Source organism: Narcine bancroftii, chromosome 2 (assembly GCF_036971445.1).
Source record: "Narcine bancroftii isolate sNarBan1 chromosome 2, sNarBan1.hap1, whole genome shotgun sequence".
Taxonomy (NCBI): Eukaryota; Metazoa; Chordata; class Chondrichthyes; order Torpediniformes; family Narcinidae; genus Narcine; species Narcine bancroftii.
This window is the reverse complement of record NC_091470.1, coordinates 12,757,278-12,773,194: the sequence shown is the minus strand read 5'-3', so window position 1 is coordinate 12,773,194 and position 15,917 is coordinate 12,757,278. Positions and strand designations below refer to the sequence as shown.

At 39.5% G+C, this 15,917-nt stretch overlaps 1 protein-coding gene across 5 annotated transcripts in view; it reads left to right on the top strand.

Annotated features, from left to right (window-relative positions):
• The window catches only part of pomt2 (protein-O-mannosyltransferase 2), a 220,156-nt gene that overhangs the window by 24,153 nt on the left and 180,086 nt on the right, over positions 1-15,917 (top strand). For all 5 annotated transcript variants that reach the window (XM_069915874.1, XM_069915873.1, XM_069915876.1 and 2 more), the window contains exon 4: positions 918-1,026. In XM_069915874.1, the coding sequence (XP_069771975.1) occupies positions 918-1,026 (109 nt within the window). The remainder of the gene's footprint in view (positions 1-917; positions 1,027-15,917) is intronic.

Genomic DNA, 15,917 nt, shown 5'->3' with positions numbered 1-15,917 from the left:
TGAACAAAGGATATGTTGGATGCAGAGGCTAGTGGAGAGGTAGGTGAAAACATAGGGAATCCTGTCCTTGTTGCTTCTCAAGAAGGAGGGGGCCAGGGCAGATGTGCGGGGAAATAGAGAATATCTGGGTAAAGGCTGAGTTGATGGCAGCTATGGGGCAGCCACGTTACTTGAAGAAGGAGGACGTCTCGGATGTTCTGGAACATCGGGTCTCTAATTAATGAAACTGAGTAAAATACTTTGGAGTATTTATCCATGTTCATATACAGTCATATTTTTATGCATGTATTTGACTATTGTGCTCTGAGAAATGTATTATGCTCGTGTATATGCACTGTGGCCGAGAAAAGCATTGTTTCATCTGGTTTTGTGTGTATAGTCAGATGATAATGAACTTGAAGAAAAGATTCACGAGAGTGTCACTTGGACTGGTAGACTTGGATAATGAGAGATTGGATAAGATGGAGTGCAGTAGGCTGAGGGCAATATTTCAGAGGTTATAAAATCCTGAGGGGCCAATAGATGGGTATTAGTTTTTTTAAAACCCCTGTGGTATCAAAATCCTTGATAGATTGAAACCAACGATTTAAGGTGGAAGTGGAAATATTAAAAGGGACTTGAGAGGCACCTTTTTCGACAGAGTGGCTCATATTTGGAATGAGCTGCTGGATGATGTCATAGCTGCTTTTAAAATTGCAGAAAGACACCTAGATATGGATAGGAAAGGTTTGGATCAAATGCAGGCAATTGGTAAAAGCATCAAGAGATACCCTGGTCATCAGGAGAGTCCAAAAGGGATCGTCTTTATGCTGAACAATTCCATGAATCGATTACTGCAGTCTCCACAATTCAATTTTTGTGGTTCTTGTGTTAACTTCTCTTTCTGTCTTGTGTGCTCTTTCTTCCCAATGTTCTAGCTCTGCGCAACCTTGGGTTCTTGCCTCGTTCCTTTTGTGTATCTCATTGTTTTGGAGCTGACGAGGTCATTTACTGCTGCATTTTTTGCAGCTATTATTCTCATCTTTGGTAAGTTTCTCACTGATTATTTTGTTATTTTTTGCGCAGCCTTTGATATTGTTCCTCAATAACAGAAGGTGAGGTCCTGGAGGACTGGAGAGTAGTCAATATTGTACCATTGGTTCAAGAAGGGAAATAACAATAAGCTCAGAAATATTTGGCTGGAAAACTATTGGAGAGGGGATTGATGGACGTGTGGAAAGGCACAGTCAGATTGGGGACTGTTAGCACAGCTTTGTGCGGTTCAGGTCATGTCTTACAAATTGGATTGAGATTTTTGAGGAGGTGACAAAAGTGGTTGATGAAGGTAGGGCCGTGCTTGTTGTCCACATGGACATTAGTGAGGCATTTGACAAGGTCCCTCATTAGGGAAAGAGTACAAAAATGTTCACCAGACTTTTATGTGGATGGTATGATAATAAGTTTACTGTCATACATTGTACAATGTGCATGTGCACCAAAATGCTTTCTTGTTGCAGCTGAGCACTTCGTAAAAGTAAACTACAAAACAATGAAAAGAACAACTCCCCACTAAAGACAATAAATACATGAAAAAAATTATATTCCTAGTTATCCTTGTGCAGAAAGAAAAATTACATAGCAATATTACAGATGAGAACAGTTCCAGATTAGGGGAGCATAGGAGGTTCAATATCTTTGCAACATTCATAAAGTCATGAGGGAAGAGATCCATGGAACCTTGACTGCTTAGATTCCAAATGGACTTGCCTGAAAAAGCCAAAGTGTGGTAGTATATGGAATATATTCTTCCTGGAGGTTGGTGATTTGTGGAGTTCTGCAGATGTATATTCTGGGAGTCCTGCTCAGAGTTTTTAGTATTGACTTGGATGAAGAAGTGTCAGGAAGTTTGCAGATGAAACAAATGTTGAAAGGTTGTGGATAGTGTAGAAGGTTGTCATAGCATACAGCAAGATATAGATAGGATGCAGAGGTGGGTGGGGAGATGCCAGATTGAGTTCAATCTGGAAAAGTATGAAGTAAAAAAATTTGTAAGGTCGTACATCAAGCCAGAGGAGGTGGTAAATGACAGGCTTCTGAACAGTGTGGTGAAACCAAGGGATATTGTGTCAAGGATCTTAGATTTTTCAAGTTGTCACACACGTTGATGGGACAGTCTAGATGGTGTATGTTATGCTGGCTTTCATGAGTTGGGGATGTAATTCCAGAGGTGTGAGGTAATGTTGCAGCTCCGTAAAACTTCCTTTCAACCACATTTGGAGTATTGCATTCATTTCTGATTGCCTCTATACAGGAAGGGTGGAAACTCTTTAAATGAGATGCAGGGGAGGTTTACCAGGATGTTTCCTCGATAGGAGAACATGTCTTACAAAGCAAGGTTAATGGAGAGAGCGCTTTTCCTTTGGAGCAATGAAGAATGAGGGGGTGACTTAATAGAGGGAAATAAGATCTGAATCAGGATTTATTGTCATGAACAAGTCATGAAATTCAGTGTTTTGCAGAAGCATCACAGTGCAATTCATATCGTAACCATCTTATGATCTTACTATAAAAAATAAAATAGTAATAAAAATAATAGTGCATGAAAAGTAAGAGAGTGTCTTTGGTTTATTGATCATTCAGGAATCTGAAGGCAGAGGGGTAAAAGCTGTCCTTGTGTCTTTGAGTGCTTGTCTTTAGGCTCCTGTACTTTTTTCCCCGATGGTAGCAGAGTGAAGAGGGTATGGCCTGGGTAGTGGGGGTCTTTAAGGATAGATGCTGCTTTTTTAAGACCCTACCTCATGTAGATGACTTTGATGGAGTGAAGTCTGGTGCCTGTAATGTTGCAGGCCTAGTTAACAGCCCTCTGGAGTTCATTCTTGTCCTGAGAGATGGTGCCTCCATACCAGGCAGTAATGCAACCAGCCAGAATGCTCTCCACTGTACACCTCTAGAAGTTTACAAGAATCTTCAGTGCCATACCAATCTCCTCAGACACCTCACAAAGTGTTGCCACTGGTGAGACTTCTTTGTGAGCCCTTGATGAGGACTGGGTGGTGTTCCCCTGGCTTTTTCCTGAGGGACAAATACCAGAGGACATTTTCTCCAAAGAAAAAAGCTCTAGCTCTACTAACCTTTCCAATCCAGGCAACGCTCTGGTAAATTTCTCCACCTTCTTCATAGCTTCCATATCCTTCCTGTAATGAGGTGACCAGAATTGAACACGATATACCAAGAGTGTTCTCAATGAAGATTTACAGAGCTGCAATATTACCTCATGATTCCAGAACTCAATCCCCAACTTATGAAGCCCAGCATACTATAGACTGCCTTAACTACCCTATCGCGTCACAACCTTATGAGATGTCCGGATCTGGACCACAAGGTCCCTCTGTTGTTCCACACTGTTAAGTATCCTACAATATACCATGTACTCTTTCTTCTAGTTTGACCTTCCAAATGCTTCACCTCACACTTCCGGATTGAACTCCATCTGCTACTTTTCCACCCAACTCTGTATCCTGTTGGAACCTATGACAACCTTCAGCACTATCTGCAACTTGTTCCACCTTCATATCATCTGCAAACTCTTCTTACTTACACCATCCCTTCACTTCTTCATGCAGGACATTTATAAAAATGACAAAGAGCAGGGGTCCCTGACCTCCAGGCAGAATACTTTTCTTCCACTACTACTCTCTGCTTCTACAGGCAACCAATTCTGAATCCACACAGCCAAGGTTCCATGGATCCCATGACTTTCTAAAGTTTCCCATGGGAGACCTTGTCAAATGCCTTATAAAATCCATGTACACAACATTTACTGCCCCACTTCATCAATTTCTTTTGTTATCTCCTCAAATAAATGAATTAGGCTCATGAGGCACAACCTTTCCCTCACGAAGCCATATTGACTATTGCTGAGAAGACTGTACTTCTCTAAATGCTCGTAAATCCTGTCCTTACTCCTCTCCAATTGTTTGCCCACCACTGATGTAGGACTCAATGGTCTATAATTCCCAAGATTCTCCCTATTAACTTTATTAAACAAGGGGACCACATTTCTTCTTCTTTTCTTTCTTCTTCTTTTCTTTGGCTTGGCTTCGCGGACGAAGATTTATGGAGCGGGTAAAAAGTCCACGTCAGCTGCAGGCTCGTTTGTGGCTGACAAGTCCGATGCGGGACAGGCAGACACGGTTGCAGCGGTTGCAGGGGAAAATTGGTTGGTTGGGGTTGGGTGTTGGGTTTTTCCTCCTTTGCCTTTTGTCAGTGAGGTGGGCTCTGCGGTCTTCTTCAAAGGAGGTTGCTGCCCGCCAAACTGTGAGGCGCCAAGATGCACGGTTTGAGGCGATATCAGCCCACTGACGGTGGTCAATGTGGCAGGCACCAAGAGATTTCTTTAGGCAGTCCTTGTACCTCTTCTTTGGTGCACCTCTGTCACGGTGGCCAGTGGAGAGCTCGCCATATAACACGATCTTGGGAAGGCGATGGTCCTCCATTCTGGAGACGTGACCCACCCAGCGCAGCTGGATCTTCAGCAGCGTGGACTCGATGCTGTCGACCTCTGCCATCTCGAGTACTTCGACGTTAGGGATGAAAGCGCTCCAATGGATGTTGAGGATGGAGCGGAGACAACGCTGGTGTTTTTTTTTTTTTTTTTTTTTTTTTTTTTTTTTTTTTTTTTTTTTTTTTTATTTTTCACACCATAAATCACAATAGCCATGATATACACTTTTTCTTTTCCACACATTTACAGTGACTTTTTCTCCCTCCCCCCTCCCTCCTCCCAAGCCACCCCCCCATCCCTCCCCCCTCTCATCCATTTTAGTTATACAATCTAGGTTGCATTATTTCAGTTAGACAATGTTGTCATTCAACAAAAATACACCAGAAATTCTACTGAGTCCATTTTTTTTCTTCTCTTCTCCTTCCATCAACTTAGGTAATGTTTGTTCCCGGTAGGTTTTCGCTATTGTATTTAATGTAAGGCTCCCATACTTGTTCGAATATTTCAATATTATTTCTTAAACTATATGTTATTTTTTCTAATGGAATACATTTATTCATTTCTATATACCATTGTTGTATTTTCAAATTATCTTCCAATTTCCAGGTTGACATAATACATTTTTTTGCTACAGCTAGGGCTATCTTAACAAATCTTTTTTGTGCATCCTCCAAGTCAATTCCAAATTCTTTATTTTTTATGTTACTTAGGAGAAAGATCTCTGGATTCTTTGGTATATTGTTTTCTGTTATTTTATTTAATATCTGATTGAGATCATCCCAAAATTTTTCTACTCTCTCACATGTCCAGATTGCATGAATTGTTGTTCCCCTTTCTTTTTTACATCGAAAACATCTATCAGATACTGTTGGGTCCCATTTATTTAACTTTTGCGGTGTAATGTATAGTCTGTGTAACCAATTATATTGTATCATACGCAGCCTCGTATTTATTGTATTTCTCATCGTTCCAGAGCATAACTTCTCCCATGTTTCCTTTTTTATCTTTATATTTAAATCTTGTTCCCATTTTTGTTTAGTTTTACCATTTGTTTCCTCATTTTCCTTTTCTTGCAGTTTAATATACATATTTTTTATAAATCTTTTGATTAACATTGTATCTGTAATCACATATTCAAGGTTACTTCCCTCTGGTAAACTCAAGTTGCTTCCTAATTTATCTTTCAAGTAGGATCTCAGTTGGTAATATGCCAGCGCTGTATCTCCCGTTATATTGTACTTATCTCTCATTTGTTCAAAGGATAAGAATCTATTTCCTGAAAAACAATTTTCTATTCTTTTAATCCCTTTTTTTTCCCATTTTCTAAAGGCAAGGTTGTCTATTGTAAAAGGGAGTAGCTTATTTTGCGTCAATATTAGTTTTGGTATTTGGTAATTTATTTTATTTCTTTCTACATGTATCTTCTTCCATATATTGAGGAGATGGTGTAATACTGGAGAAGTTCTATGTTGTACCAATTTTTCGTCCCATTTATATAATATGTGTTCAGGTATCTTTTCCCCTATTTTATCTAATTCTAGTCTCGTCCAGTCTGGTTTTTCCCTTGTTTGATAAAAATCTGATAGGTACCTTAATTGTGCGGCTCTATAATAATTTTTGAAGTTTGGCAATTGTAAGCCTCCTTGTTTATACCATTCTGTTAATTTGTCTAGTGCTATCCTCGGTTTCCCCCCTCTCCATAAAAATCTCCTTATTATTTTCTTTAACTCTTTGAAGAATTTTTCTGTCAGTTGTATTGGCAATGCCTGAAATAAGTATAGTATCCTTGGAAAAATGTTCATTTTAATACAGTTTATCCTTCCTATCAGTGTTAGTGGTAGCTCTTTCCAATGCTCTAAATCGTCCTGTAGTTTTTTCATTAGTGGATTGTAATTGAGTTTATATAATTGGCCTAGATTTTTGTTTATTTGCACACCTAGGTATCTTATTGCCTGCGTTTGCCATCTGAATGGGGATTCCTCCTTAAATTTTGAGAAATCCGCGTTATTCATAGGCATTGCTTCACTTTTATTTACGTTTATCTTGTATCCCGACACTTCTCCATATTCCTTCAATTTCTTATATAGTTCTTTTATTGATAGTTCTGGTTCTGTTAAGTACACTATCACATCATCCGCAAACAGACTGATTTTATATTCCCTGTCTTTTATTTTTATTCCTTTTATATTATTATCTCTTCTTATCGATTCTGCTAGTGGTTCTATAGCTAGCGCAAACAATAATGGTGATAGTGGGCATCCCTGCCGCGTTGACCTGCTTAAGTTAAATTGCTTTGATACATGTCCATTTACTGTCACTTTCGCTAACGGTCCCTTATATAATGCTTTAATCCAATTAATATACTTCTCCGGTAAACTGAATTTTTGCAATACTTTGAACAAGTAATTCCATTCTACTCTGTCGAAGGCCTTCTCTGCGTCTAAAGCAACTGCTACTGCCGGTGCTTTATTTCCTTCTACTGCATGAATTAAGTTAATAAATTTACAAATATTGTCTGTTGTGCGTCTTTTTTTGATAAATCCAGTTTGGTCTAAATTTACCATTTTCGGTACCTGTTCTGCTAATCTGTTCGCTAATAGTTTAGCTATTATCTTATAATCTGTGTTTAGCAAAGATATTGGTCTATATGACGCTGGTGAGAGTGGATCTTTCCCTTGTTTTAGTATCACTGTAATTATTGCTGTTTTACATGAATCTGGTAAGTTTTGTGTCTCATCAATCTGGTTGATTACATCCAGGAGGGGCGGTATTATTAGGTCTTTAAATGTTTTGTAGAATTCTATTGGGAGTCCATCCTCTCCTGGTGTCTTATTATTTGGTAAATTTTTTATTATCTCTTGTATTTCTACTGTTCCAAATGGTTCTGTTAATTTATTTTGTTCCTCTATTTGTAGTTTTGGTAGTTCAATTTTAGTCAAAAATTCATCTATTTTCCCTTCTTTCCCTTCGTTTTCGGTTCGGTATAATTGTTCATAGAATTCTCTGAAGTTTTCCTTAATTTCTTTTGGATTATATGTAATTTGTTTGTCTTTTTTCCTTGTTGCCAATACCGTTTTCTTAGTTTGCTCTGTCTTAAGCTGCCATGCTAGGATTTTGTGTGTTTTTTCCCCTAGTTCATAATATTTCTGTTTTGTCTTCATTATATTCTTCTCCACCTTATATGTTTGTAATGTTTCATATTTTATTTTTTTATCCGCCAATTCTCTTCTTTTGGTTGTATCTTCCTTTATTGCTAATTTTTTTTCTATGTTTATTATTTCCCTTTCCAACTGCTCTGTTTCCTGATTATAGTCCTTCTTCATCTTGGTTGCATAACTTATTATTTGCCCTCTAATGAATGCTTTCATTGCGTCCCATAGTATAAACTTATCTTCCACTGATTCCGTATTTACTTCAAAGTACATTTTTAATTGTTTTTCAATAAATTCTCTAAAATCCTGTCTTTTAAGTAGCATGGGGTTTAATCTCCATCTATACATTCTTGGAGGGATGTCTTCTAGCTCTATTGCCAATAACAGGGGTGAGTGGTCCGATAATAGTCTAGCTTTATATTCCGTTTTCCTAACTCTCCCTTGTATGTGGGCTGATAACAGGAATAGGTCTATCCTTGAGTATGTTTTATGTCTAGTCGAGTAGTATGAGTATTCCTTTTCTTTTGGGTTTTGTTTCCTCCATATGTCCACAAGTTTCATTTCTTGCATTGATTTAATTATAAATTTGGTTACTTTGTTCTTCCTGTTAATTTTTTTCCCCGTTTTATCCATATTTGGATCCAAATTCAGATTGAAATCCCCTCCTATTAGTATGTTCCCTTGCGTATTAGCTACCTTCAAAAAGATATCTTGCATAAACTTTTGATCTTCTTCGTTAGGTGAATATATATTAAGTAGATTCCAAAGCTCTGAATATATCTGACATTTTATCATAACATATCTCCCTGCTGGATCTATTATTTCCTCTTCTATTTTAAATGGCACATTTTTGCTAATTAATATAGCCACTCCTCTTGCTTTTGAATTATACGATGCTGCTGTTACATGTCCTACCCAATCTCTCTTTAATTTCTTGTGCTCCAATTCAGTTAAATGTGTTTCTTGGACAAATGCTATATCTATTTTTTCCTTTTTCAGTAAATTTAGTAGTTTCTTCCTTTTAATTTGGTTATGTATTCCATTAATATTTAGAGTCATATAGTTCAGCGTAGCCATTTTATATTTTGTTTATCTTCTCTTTCCGTTTTTCCATCATTACCTTTCCTCCTTTTCCATTTCTGTTTTCTTATTTTCAACTCTTTACCAGACAACATTCCTACAACATCCAACATTTTCCTTATTCTCCTATTTCTATCTTCTTTATCCCCAATCTCCCCTTCCCCTCCTGAGTTGCCCTTTATCCCTTGTCGGACAACCACATCTCCCCTCTCCATTTGGATTTGCGAATCCACTCGCAAGCGTCAACTGATTTTGCAGTGACCGCTCTTTTCCCCCCACCCAGCCCCCCCCAGAAAAGATTTCGTTTTTTATATGTCACAAAGGTCACTCTTTTAGTTCCCTCCTTATTCTCTCTATTCCATTACCTTCCCTTATTAATTCTTGTCTATACTTTCTATGTTTTCCTCTAATTACAGATACTTTCACATATGCCCGTTGTCTCTATTCACTCTTATACCTCTTTACCCGCATACATATCAATCGTGGTCATTTTTACCCTCCTTACCCGTCTTCATCCCTCAGTCTATTTTTGTCTTTACCCACATACATATCAATCGTGATAATTTTTGCTCTCATTACCCGTCTTCATCCCTCAGTCTATTTTTGTAATTGTTCTGCAAATTTTCGTGCTTCTTCTGGATCCGAGAATAGTCTGTTTTGTTGTCCTGGAATAAATATTTTCAATACCGCAGGATGCTTCAGTGTAAATTTATATCCTTTCTTCCATAAAATCGCTTTTGCTGCATTGAACTCTTTTCTCTTCTTTAGGAGTTCAAAGCTTATATCTGGATAAATGAAGATTTTTTGCCCTTTATACTCCAGTGGTTTGTTGCCCTCTCTTACTTTTTCCATTGTCTTCTCCAGCACCTTTTCTCTTGTAGTATATCTTAGGAATTTTACTACAATAGATCTTGGTTTTTGTTGTGGTTGTGGTTTAGGGGCCAATGCTCTATGTGCCCTTTCTATTTCCATTTCTTGCTGTAGTTCTGGACATCCTAGGGCCTTAGGGATCCATTCTTTTATAAACTCCCTCATATTCTTGCCTTCTACATCTTCCTTAAGGCCCACTATCTTTATGTTATTTCTTCTGTTATAATTTTCCATTATATCTATTTTTTGGGCTAGTAATTCTTGTGTCTCTTTAGTTTTTTTATTAGATTCCTCCAATTTCTTTTTTAAGTCTTCTACCTCCATTTCTGCTGCTATTGCCCGTTCTTCCATCTTGTCCATTTTTTTCCCCATTTCTGTTAAGGTCATATCCATTTTATTTATTTTCTTTTCTGTGTTGTTTATTCTTCTTCTTAAATCATTGAATTCCTGTGTTTGCCATTCTTTAAATGACTCCATGTATCCTCTAACAAGAGCAAGTACCTCCTTTACCTTGCCTATCTTTTCTTCTTCTATTTCCCTGTACTCTTCCTCTTCCTCTTCTTCTTCCTCTAGGTTGACCATCTGTTGTTTCTTTGCTGCCCTTTCCTCCTCTTCTTTCTTGTTTCCATTGTCTTCTGTGGTGTCTTCTTGCTGCAGGTGTTCTGCAGCTGTCGTTGCCGGCTGTGGAGATCGACTCCCCAGCTGGTCCCCCCTCCCGTCGGTGTGTTTTTTTGTATGCGCATCGCGCATGCGCGACTCCTCGCGCATGCGCGGTTGCGCACTTTTACTCGGCTCTGTGAGCCATTGTTGTAGTTCTCTTTCTACCGACCTGAGGTAATGGGGTCTTCTCTCCACAGCGGGCCTCTTCGGACAGGTAAGGCCTTCACCTTTTTCCTCCGTTGTCTTCTCTTCCTCTCTTCTTTCCGTTGATTTTGATTTTTCTCCTTTTGTCTCCATCTTCTTTCCACCTTTATATTCACTTTTCTTTAACTTGTATTTCTGTGCCTTTGTATTTTCTCTCGTTTTTCCCGACTTTTCTGGAGAGGGCTGGAGTTCACCGTCCGGCCACTACTCCATCACGTGACTCCTCCGAGACAACGCTGGTGGAAGCGTTCTAGGAGCCGTAGGTGATGCCGGTAGAGGACCCAAGATTCGGAGCCGAACAGGAGTGTGGGTATGACAACGGCTCTGTATACGCTTATCTTTGTGAGGTTTTTCAGTTGGTTGTTTTTCCAGACTCTTTTGTGTAGTCTTCCAAAGGCGCTATTTGCCTTGGCGAGTCTGTTGTCTATCTCATTGTCGATCCTTGCATCTGATGAAATGGTGCAGCCGAGATAGGTAAACTGGTTGACCGTTTTGAGTTTTGTGTGCCCGATGGAGATGTGGGGGGGCTGGTAGTCATGGTGGGGAGCTGGCTGAGGGGACCACATTTACCATTCTCTAGTCCTCTGGCACCTCTCCCATGGACAAAGGACACAAAGATCATTTCCAACGTCCCAGCAATCTCTTCCCTCCCTTCCCTTAGCAACCTGGGATATATCCTAATGTTTTTAAAAAGATCCAGCACTTCCTCTTAATATATCTCAACATGGTCTAGCACATAAGCCTGTTCTATTCTGACTTCGAGCAAGGTTCTTTTCACTTGTGAATACTGAAGCAAAGTATTCATTTAGGACTTCCCTAATCTCCAGGGATGTGATCTCCTTTATCCATAAGGACCCCTATCTTCAATCTCATCATCCTTCTGTTCTTCACATATGCATATGCCTTAGGGTTTTCCTTAATCCTACTCGCCAAGGCTTTCTCAAAGACCCTTTTAGCTCTCCCAAGTCCTTTCTTAAGTTTCTTCCTGGTTACTGTGCAATTCTCATGAGCCATTCTTGTTTTTTTTTCCTTAATCAAATTAATGCTTCCTTCTTCCTCTTAACTAGCAGCCTCACTTGTTTCATCAACCACATTTCCCTTATCCTACCATCTTTTCCCTGACTCAGTAGGATAAACCTATCCTGAACCCCTCACAAATAGTCCCTAAACATCCTCCACATTACTTCTGTGCTGTCTACTGAGAAATTTACCTTCCCTAGTGCTTATCTTATCCCATCGTAATTCGCCCTTCCCCAATTAAATGCTTTACCATTTTGTCTGCTATAATCCTTGTCCATACCTATGCTAAAGCTCAGGGAGTTGTGACCACTATCACCGAAATGCTCCCCACCGAGAAGTCTGTCATCTGACCAGGTTCATTACCCAGTACTAGATCCATTACTGCCTCTCCTCTGATCAGCTAGTCCACATACAGTGTCAGGATTCCTTCTTGGACACATGACAAATTTTGCCCCATCTCTCCCTATTGTAGTAAAGGGCTGCCAGTCATTGTTTGGGAAGTTGAAGTCTCCCATAACCACAACCCTGTTATTTTTGCACCATTCCAAAATCTGCCTTGTTTTCTCCTCAATGTCCTGGTGTCTCTTTGGAGTCACAAGTGTATTCCCCATTGATCGCTTTCCTGTTTTGATTTCTACCCACATTGATCCAGCAGATAATTCCTCATGTCTATATGCAGCCATGGTACTATCCCTGATGAGCAATGGCATGTTGTATTTCACTCCTTTCATATTTCTGACTTCCACCCACATCGACTCAATAGACTCCCTCCACACTGTCCTCCCTTTCTACAGCCATGATACTATTATCCCAGTAATGCTACTCTTCCCCCTCCATCCTAATAATTTAAACACCTAAATCTTGGTACCTGCATCAGCCAATCCTGCCCTTCATCCAGCCAAGTCACCAATGGTCACAACATGGTAGTTCCACGTACTGATCCAGGCTCTAAGTTCACCTTCCTTATTCCTTGAATTGAAATAGGCATATTTCAAACCTTCCAAATGACGATATTTATGCTTCCTCCCTTGCCTGCCTTCCTCACAAACCCATATTGGATTCTTTGAGAAGTGAGTCCAGACACAGGCTAACAAACAAGGGGTGATCTTTATTACACAGAGGGAAATCATTATGGGGAAAACACAAACAATATGATACTAAAACAATGTAGGCATTTACATCGGATACAACAATCTCTGATATTTCAACCCTCCACAATCCATATTCCCACCAAGTTCTCCAGAGGAAGAGGCTACATCAGACTCCACAATACACACTACACATTCTGGTTCCCATCCCCCTGCCAAACTAGTTTTTAACTTTTTAAAATATTTTTATTAACATTGAAATTTCACATTCAAAATCACAGAGTAGATATGGATATATGTTAAAATTCAAAATGATACATTACACTTAAATTATATTATTTCATCCAAGGTCCTCCACATTTTAATCAAAAGATTATATTGTTTTGATATATTATTTTATAAAAAGAGTAAAATCTAAATCCACGACCAAGAAAGAAGCTGTTTGGCCAAAAAAAAGACAGAATTCTTATCAGAGAGATAAATTACCTCATTAGTCAACATTTCTACCTTTGTTACAAATCAAAGATTATAAAAGAAATTCATAAAAGGGTCCCTACAGTGCATCTCATCTCTCCAAGTTTAAACACAACATGATGCCACGTAGCCATTGAGCATGAGTAGGGTAACATCCCTCTATCTGACCAACACTGCCCACCAGCTATGAGAGAAATAAAAGTTAATACATGTAGCTCAGATGTAGTTAATGTTATGCCATTCTCTCCAAATAAAGCTGTTAAGGGATTTGGTTTAAAATTAACTTTAAAAAGTACAGAGAAAGTTTGAAATACTTCAGTATTTCTCAAGACTCTGGCATGTCCAAAACATATGAATTAATGAAGTATCTCCATTGTTGCATTTATCAGAACAAGGAGGTGCATCCACATAAAACTGAGATGGTTTCACTTTGGGCATGTAAGTCCTATAGACTACTTTAACTTATAGGAAAGAGTGGCAGGCACATAAAGAGGTATAAACCAATTTTAAAATTGCATTCCAAGTTTCTTCAGGAATTAAAGGCTATAGGTCCTGTTCCCTGCCAAACTAGTTTAAATTCTCCCCAACAACTCCAGCAAACCTGCCCACCTGGATATTGGTCCCTCTCCAGTTCAGGTGCAGGCTGTTCTTTTTGTACAGATCATATCATCCACTAAAGACATCCCAATGATCCACAAATCTGAACCCCAGGCCCTGGGACCAACTCTCCAGACACGCATTCATCTGCCACAACTTGCTCTTCCTACCCTCTCTGGTGTGTGGTACAGGCAGCAATCCTGAGATTACCACCCTTGGTCCTGCTTTCCAGTTTCCTTCCAAACTCCCTATATTTCCTCTTTAGGACTTCATCCCTACCCCTATCCTTGTCATTGTCCACAATATCTGGCCTGCTCACCCTCCTGCTTGAGAATCCTGTAAACTTCATCTGAGACGTCCCTGATCCTGGCATCTGGGAGGCAACGTACCATCCGGAAGTCTTGATCTTGTTCACAGAATCTACTATCGATTCGCCTAACTATCAAATTCCAAATCATTCTAGCTCTTCTCTTCTCCTCCCTCCCCTTCTTGGCTGAAGGGTCAGGCTCTCTGCTATAGACCTGACTGCTATGGCAGACAATCTCACCCAACATATCCAAAAACAGTGTACTCATTGTTGAGGGGGACAGCCACAGAGGTGCTCTGCACTGACTGGTTATTCCCCTTCCCTTTCCTAACAGTCCCCTAGCTACCTGCCTGTTGTAGATAAAGAGATAAAAACAAGCTGTGGGGAGAAGCTGGGCACATGGGATGATTTCTCTGGAGCATCAGAGGCTGAGGGGTGACCTGATATAAGTTCATGAAATTGAAAGTCAATAATAGGATAGAAAGTTAAAATATTTTTGATAACAAGTTTATTGCCATATTATTTGTTCATCTGTGCTGAAATGTTGCCAGGATAAAAACAGCCACCACTGGAGGAGATGAATATAAGGTGAGTTGTGGGAAAGTTTTTAAAGGAGCAAGGTTTTATTACACAGTGTGCTAGATGGCTGAAAGGAGCGGCCAAGGGGAGGGGTAGAAGCAGGTACAATAGCAGCATGTAAAAGACATCTGGATGGATACATGAGTGTGCAGAGAACAGAGGGATACATGTGGACACAAAGAATTTTTGTTTAACTTTGATATCATGTCCAACACAGACACATGGGATGAAATGTCTTTATTATCCTGTTCTATATTCTTTGGAGATGTTCGGAATAAACTCAGGTGTGCATTGACACAAAGTACCTTTTGTTTTGTAGTCATAGAATTCTGCCACGTTGAAGTAGGTCTACCCATGCATCTGTCCACATTTCTGTTTCACATTGCACTAACTGCCATGTTAACTGTGCAACACTATTACAGCACTAATGACCTGGGTTCAAATTGGCGCTGTCTGTAAGGAGTTTCTACATTCTCCCCAGGTATTCATAGGTCATAAATTAGATCAGCCATGATCTTATTGAATGGCGGAGCAGGCTCAGTGGGCCATTTTTGGCCTACTCCTGTTCCTACTTCCTATGTTCCTATGTTTTCCCCGGGTGTTCCAGTTTCCTCTCACCCTCCAAAACATTCAGACTGTAGTTTAATTGGGTGTAATGGGGCAGCACAGGCTTGTGGGCAGGAAGGGCCTGTTATCATGCTGAATGTCTAATTTAAAAGAAAATTCACAATATTTGGTGCTTCTACCACTTGCTCTGGCAACTCATTCCATGTACTGATCACCCTCTGTGTGAATAAGGTGCCTCTCATGTCACTTTAAATCTCCACCCTCTTGCTCTGGAATTGTCTCCCCTGGGAAAAAGATTATGAGCATTCATCTTATCTATGTCCCCCAGGATTTTATAAAGCTCCACAAGATCTCCCCCGGTCTCCAAGGAGAAAGTATCCCCATAAGATATAGGAGCAGAAAGCATATCGAGTCTGCCTCATTTAATCATGAGCTAATCCATTTACCCACTGAGCCCCACTGCCCGGCTGTTAGGAACTAATAAAATCTTATTAGTACTAACAAAGGAACAGCAATGGAAAATTCGCCAAACAATGGTAAATTCAAAATAATAGTTTTTATTAAATTATTAATAGCATAATATTTCTTGTTCAACTCTAAACTTAACTCTATCTTAAACCCCACTATGCCCAAATGTATATATGTGTGATTAAATCCCAAACTTTGACAATTTAGGCACAATTCTGAAAAGTCAGTTGAAATTTCAGCATCAGACAGTTCAGAAGTAATTAGGAAGCATTTTGAAACATCGTGTCTTCAGCAGAGCATTGTTTCTTCATACGAGTGATTTCAGACTCCACTCTGTCTGTATCTCTTATATTGTGGTGCACTGTTAG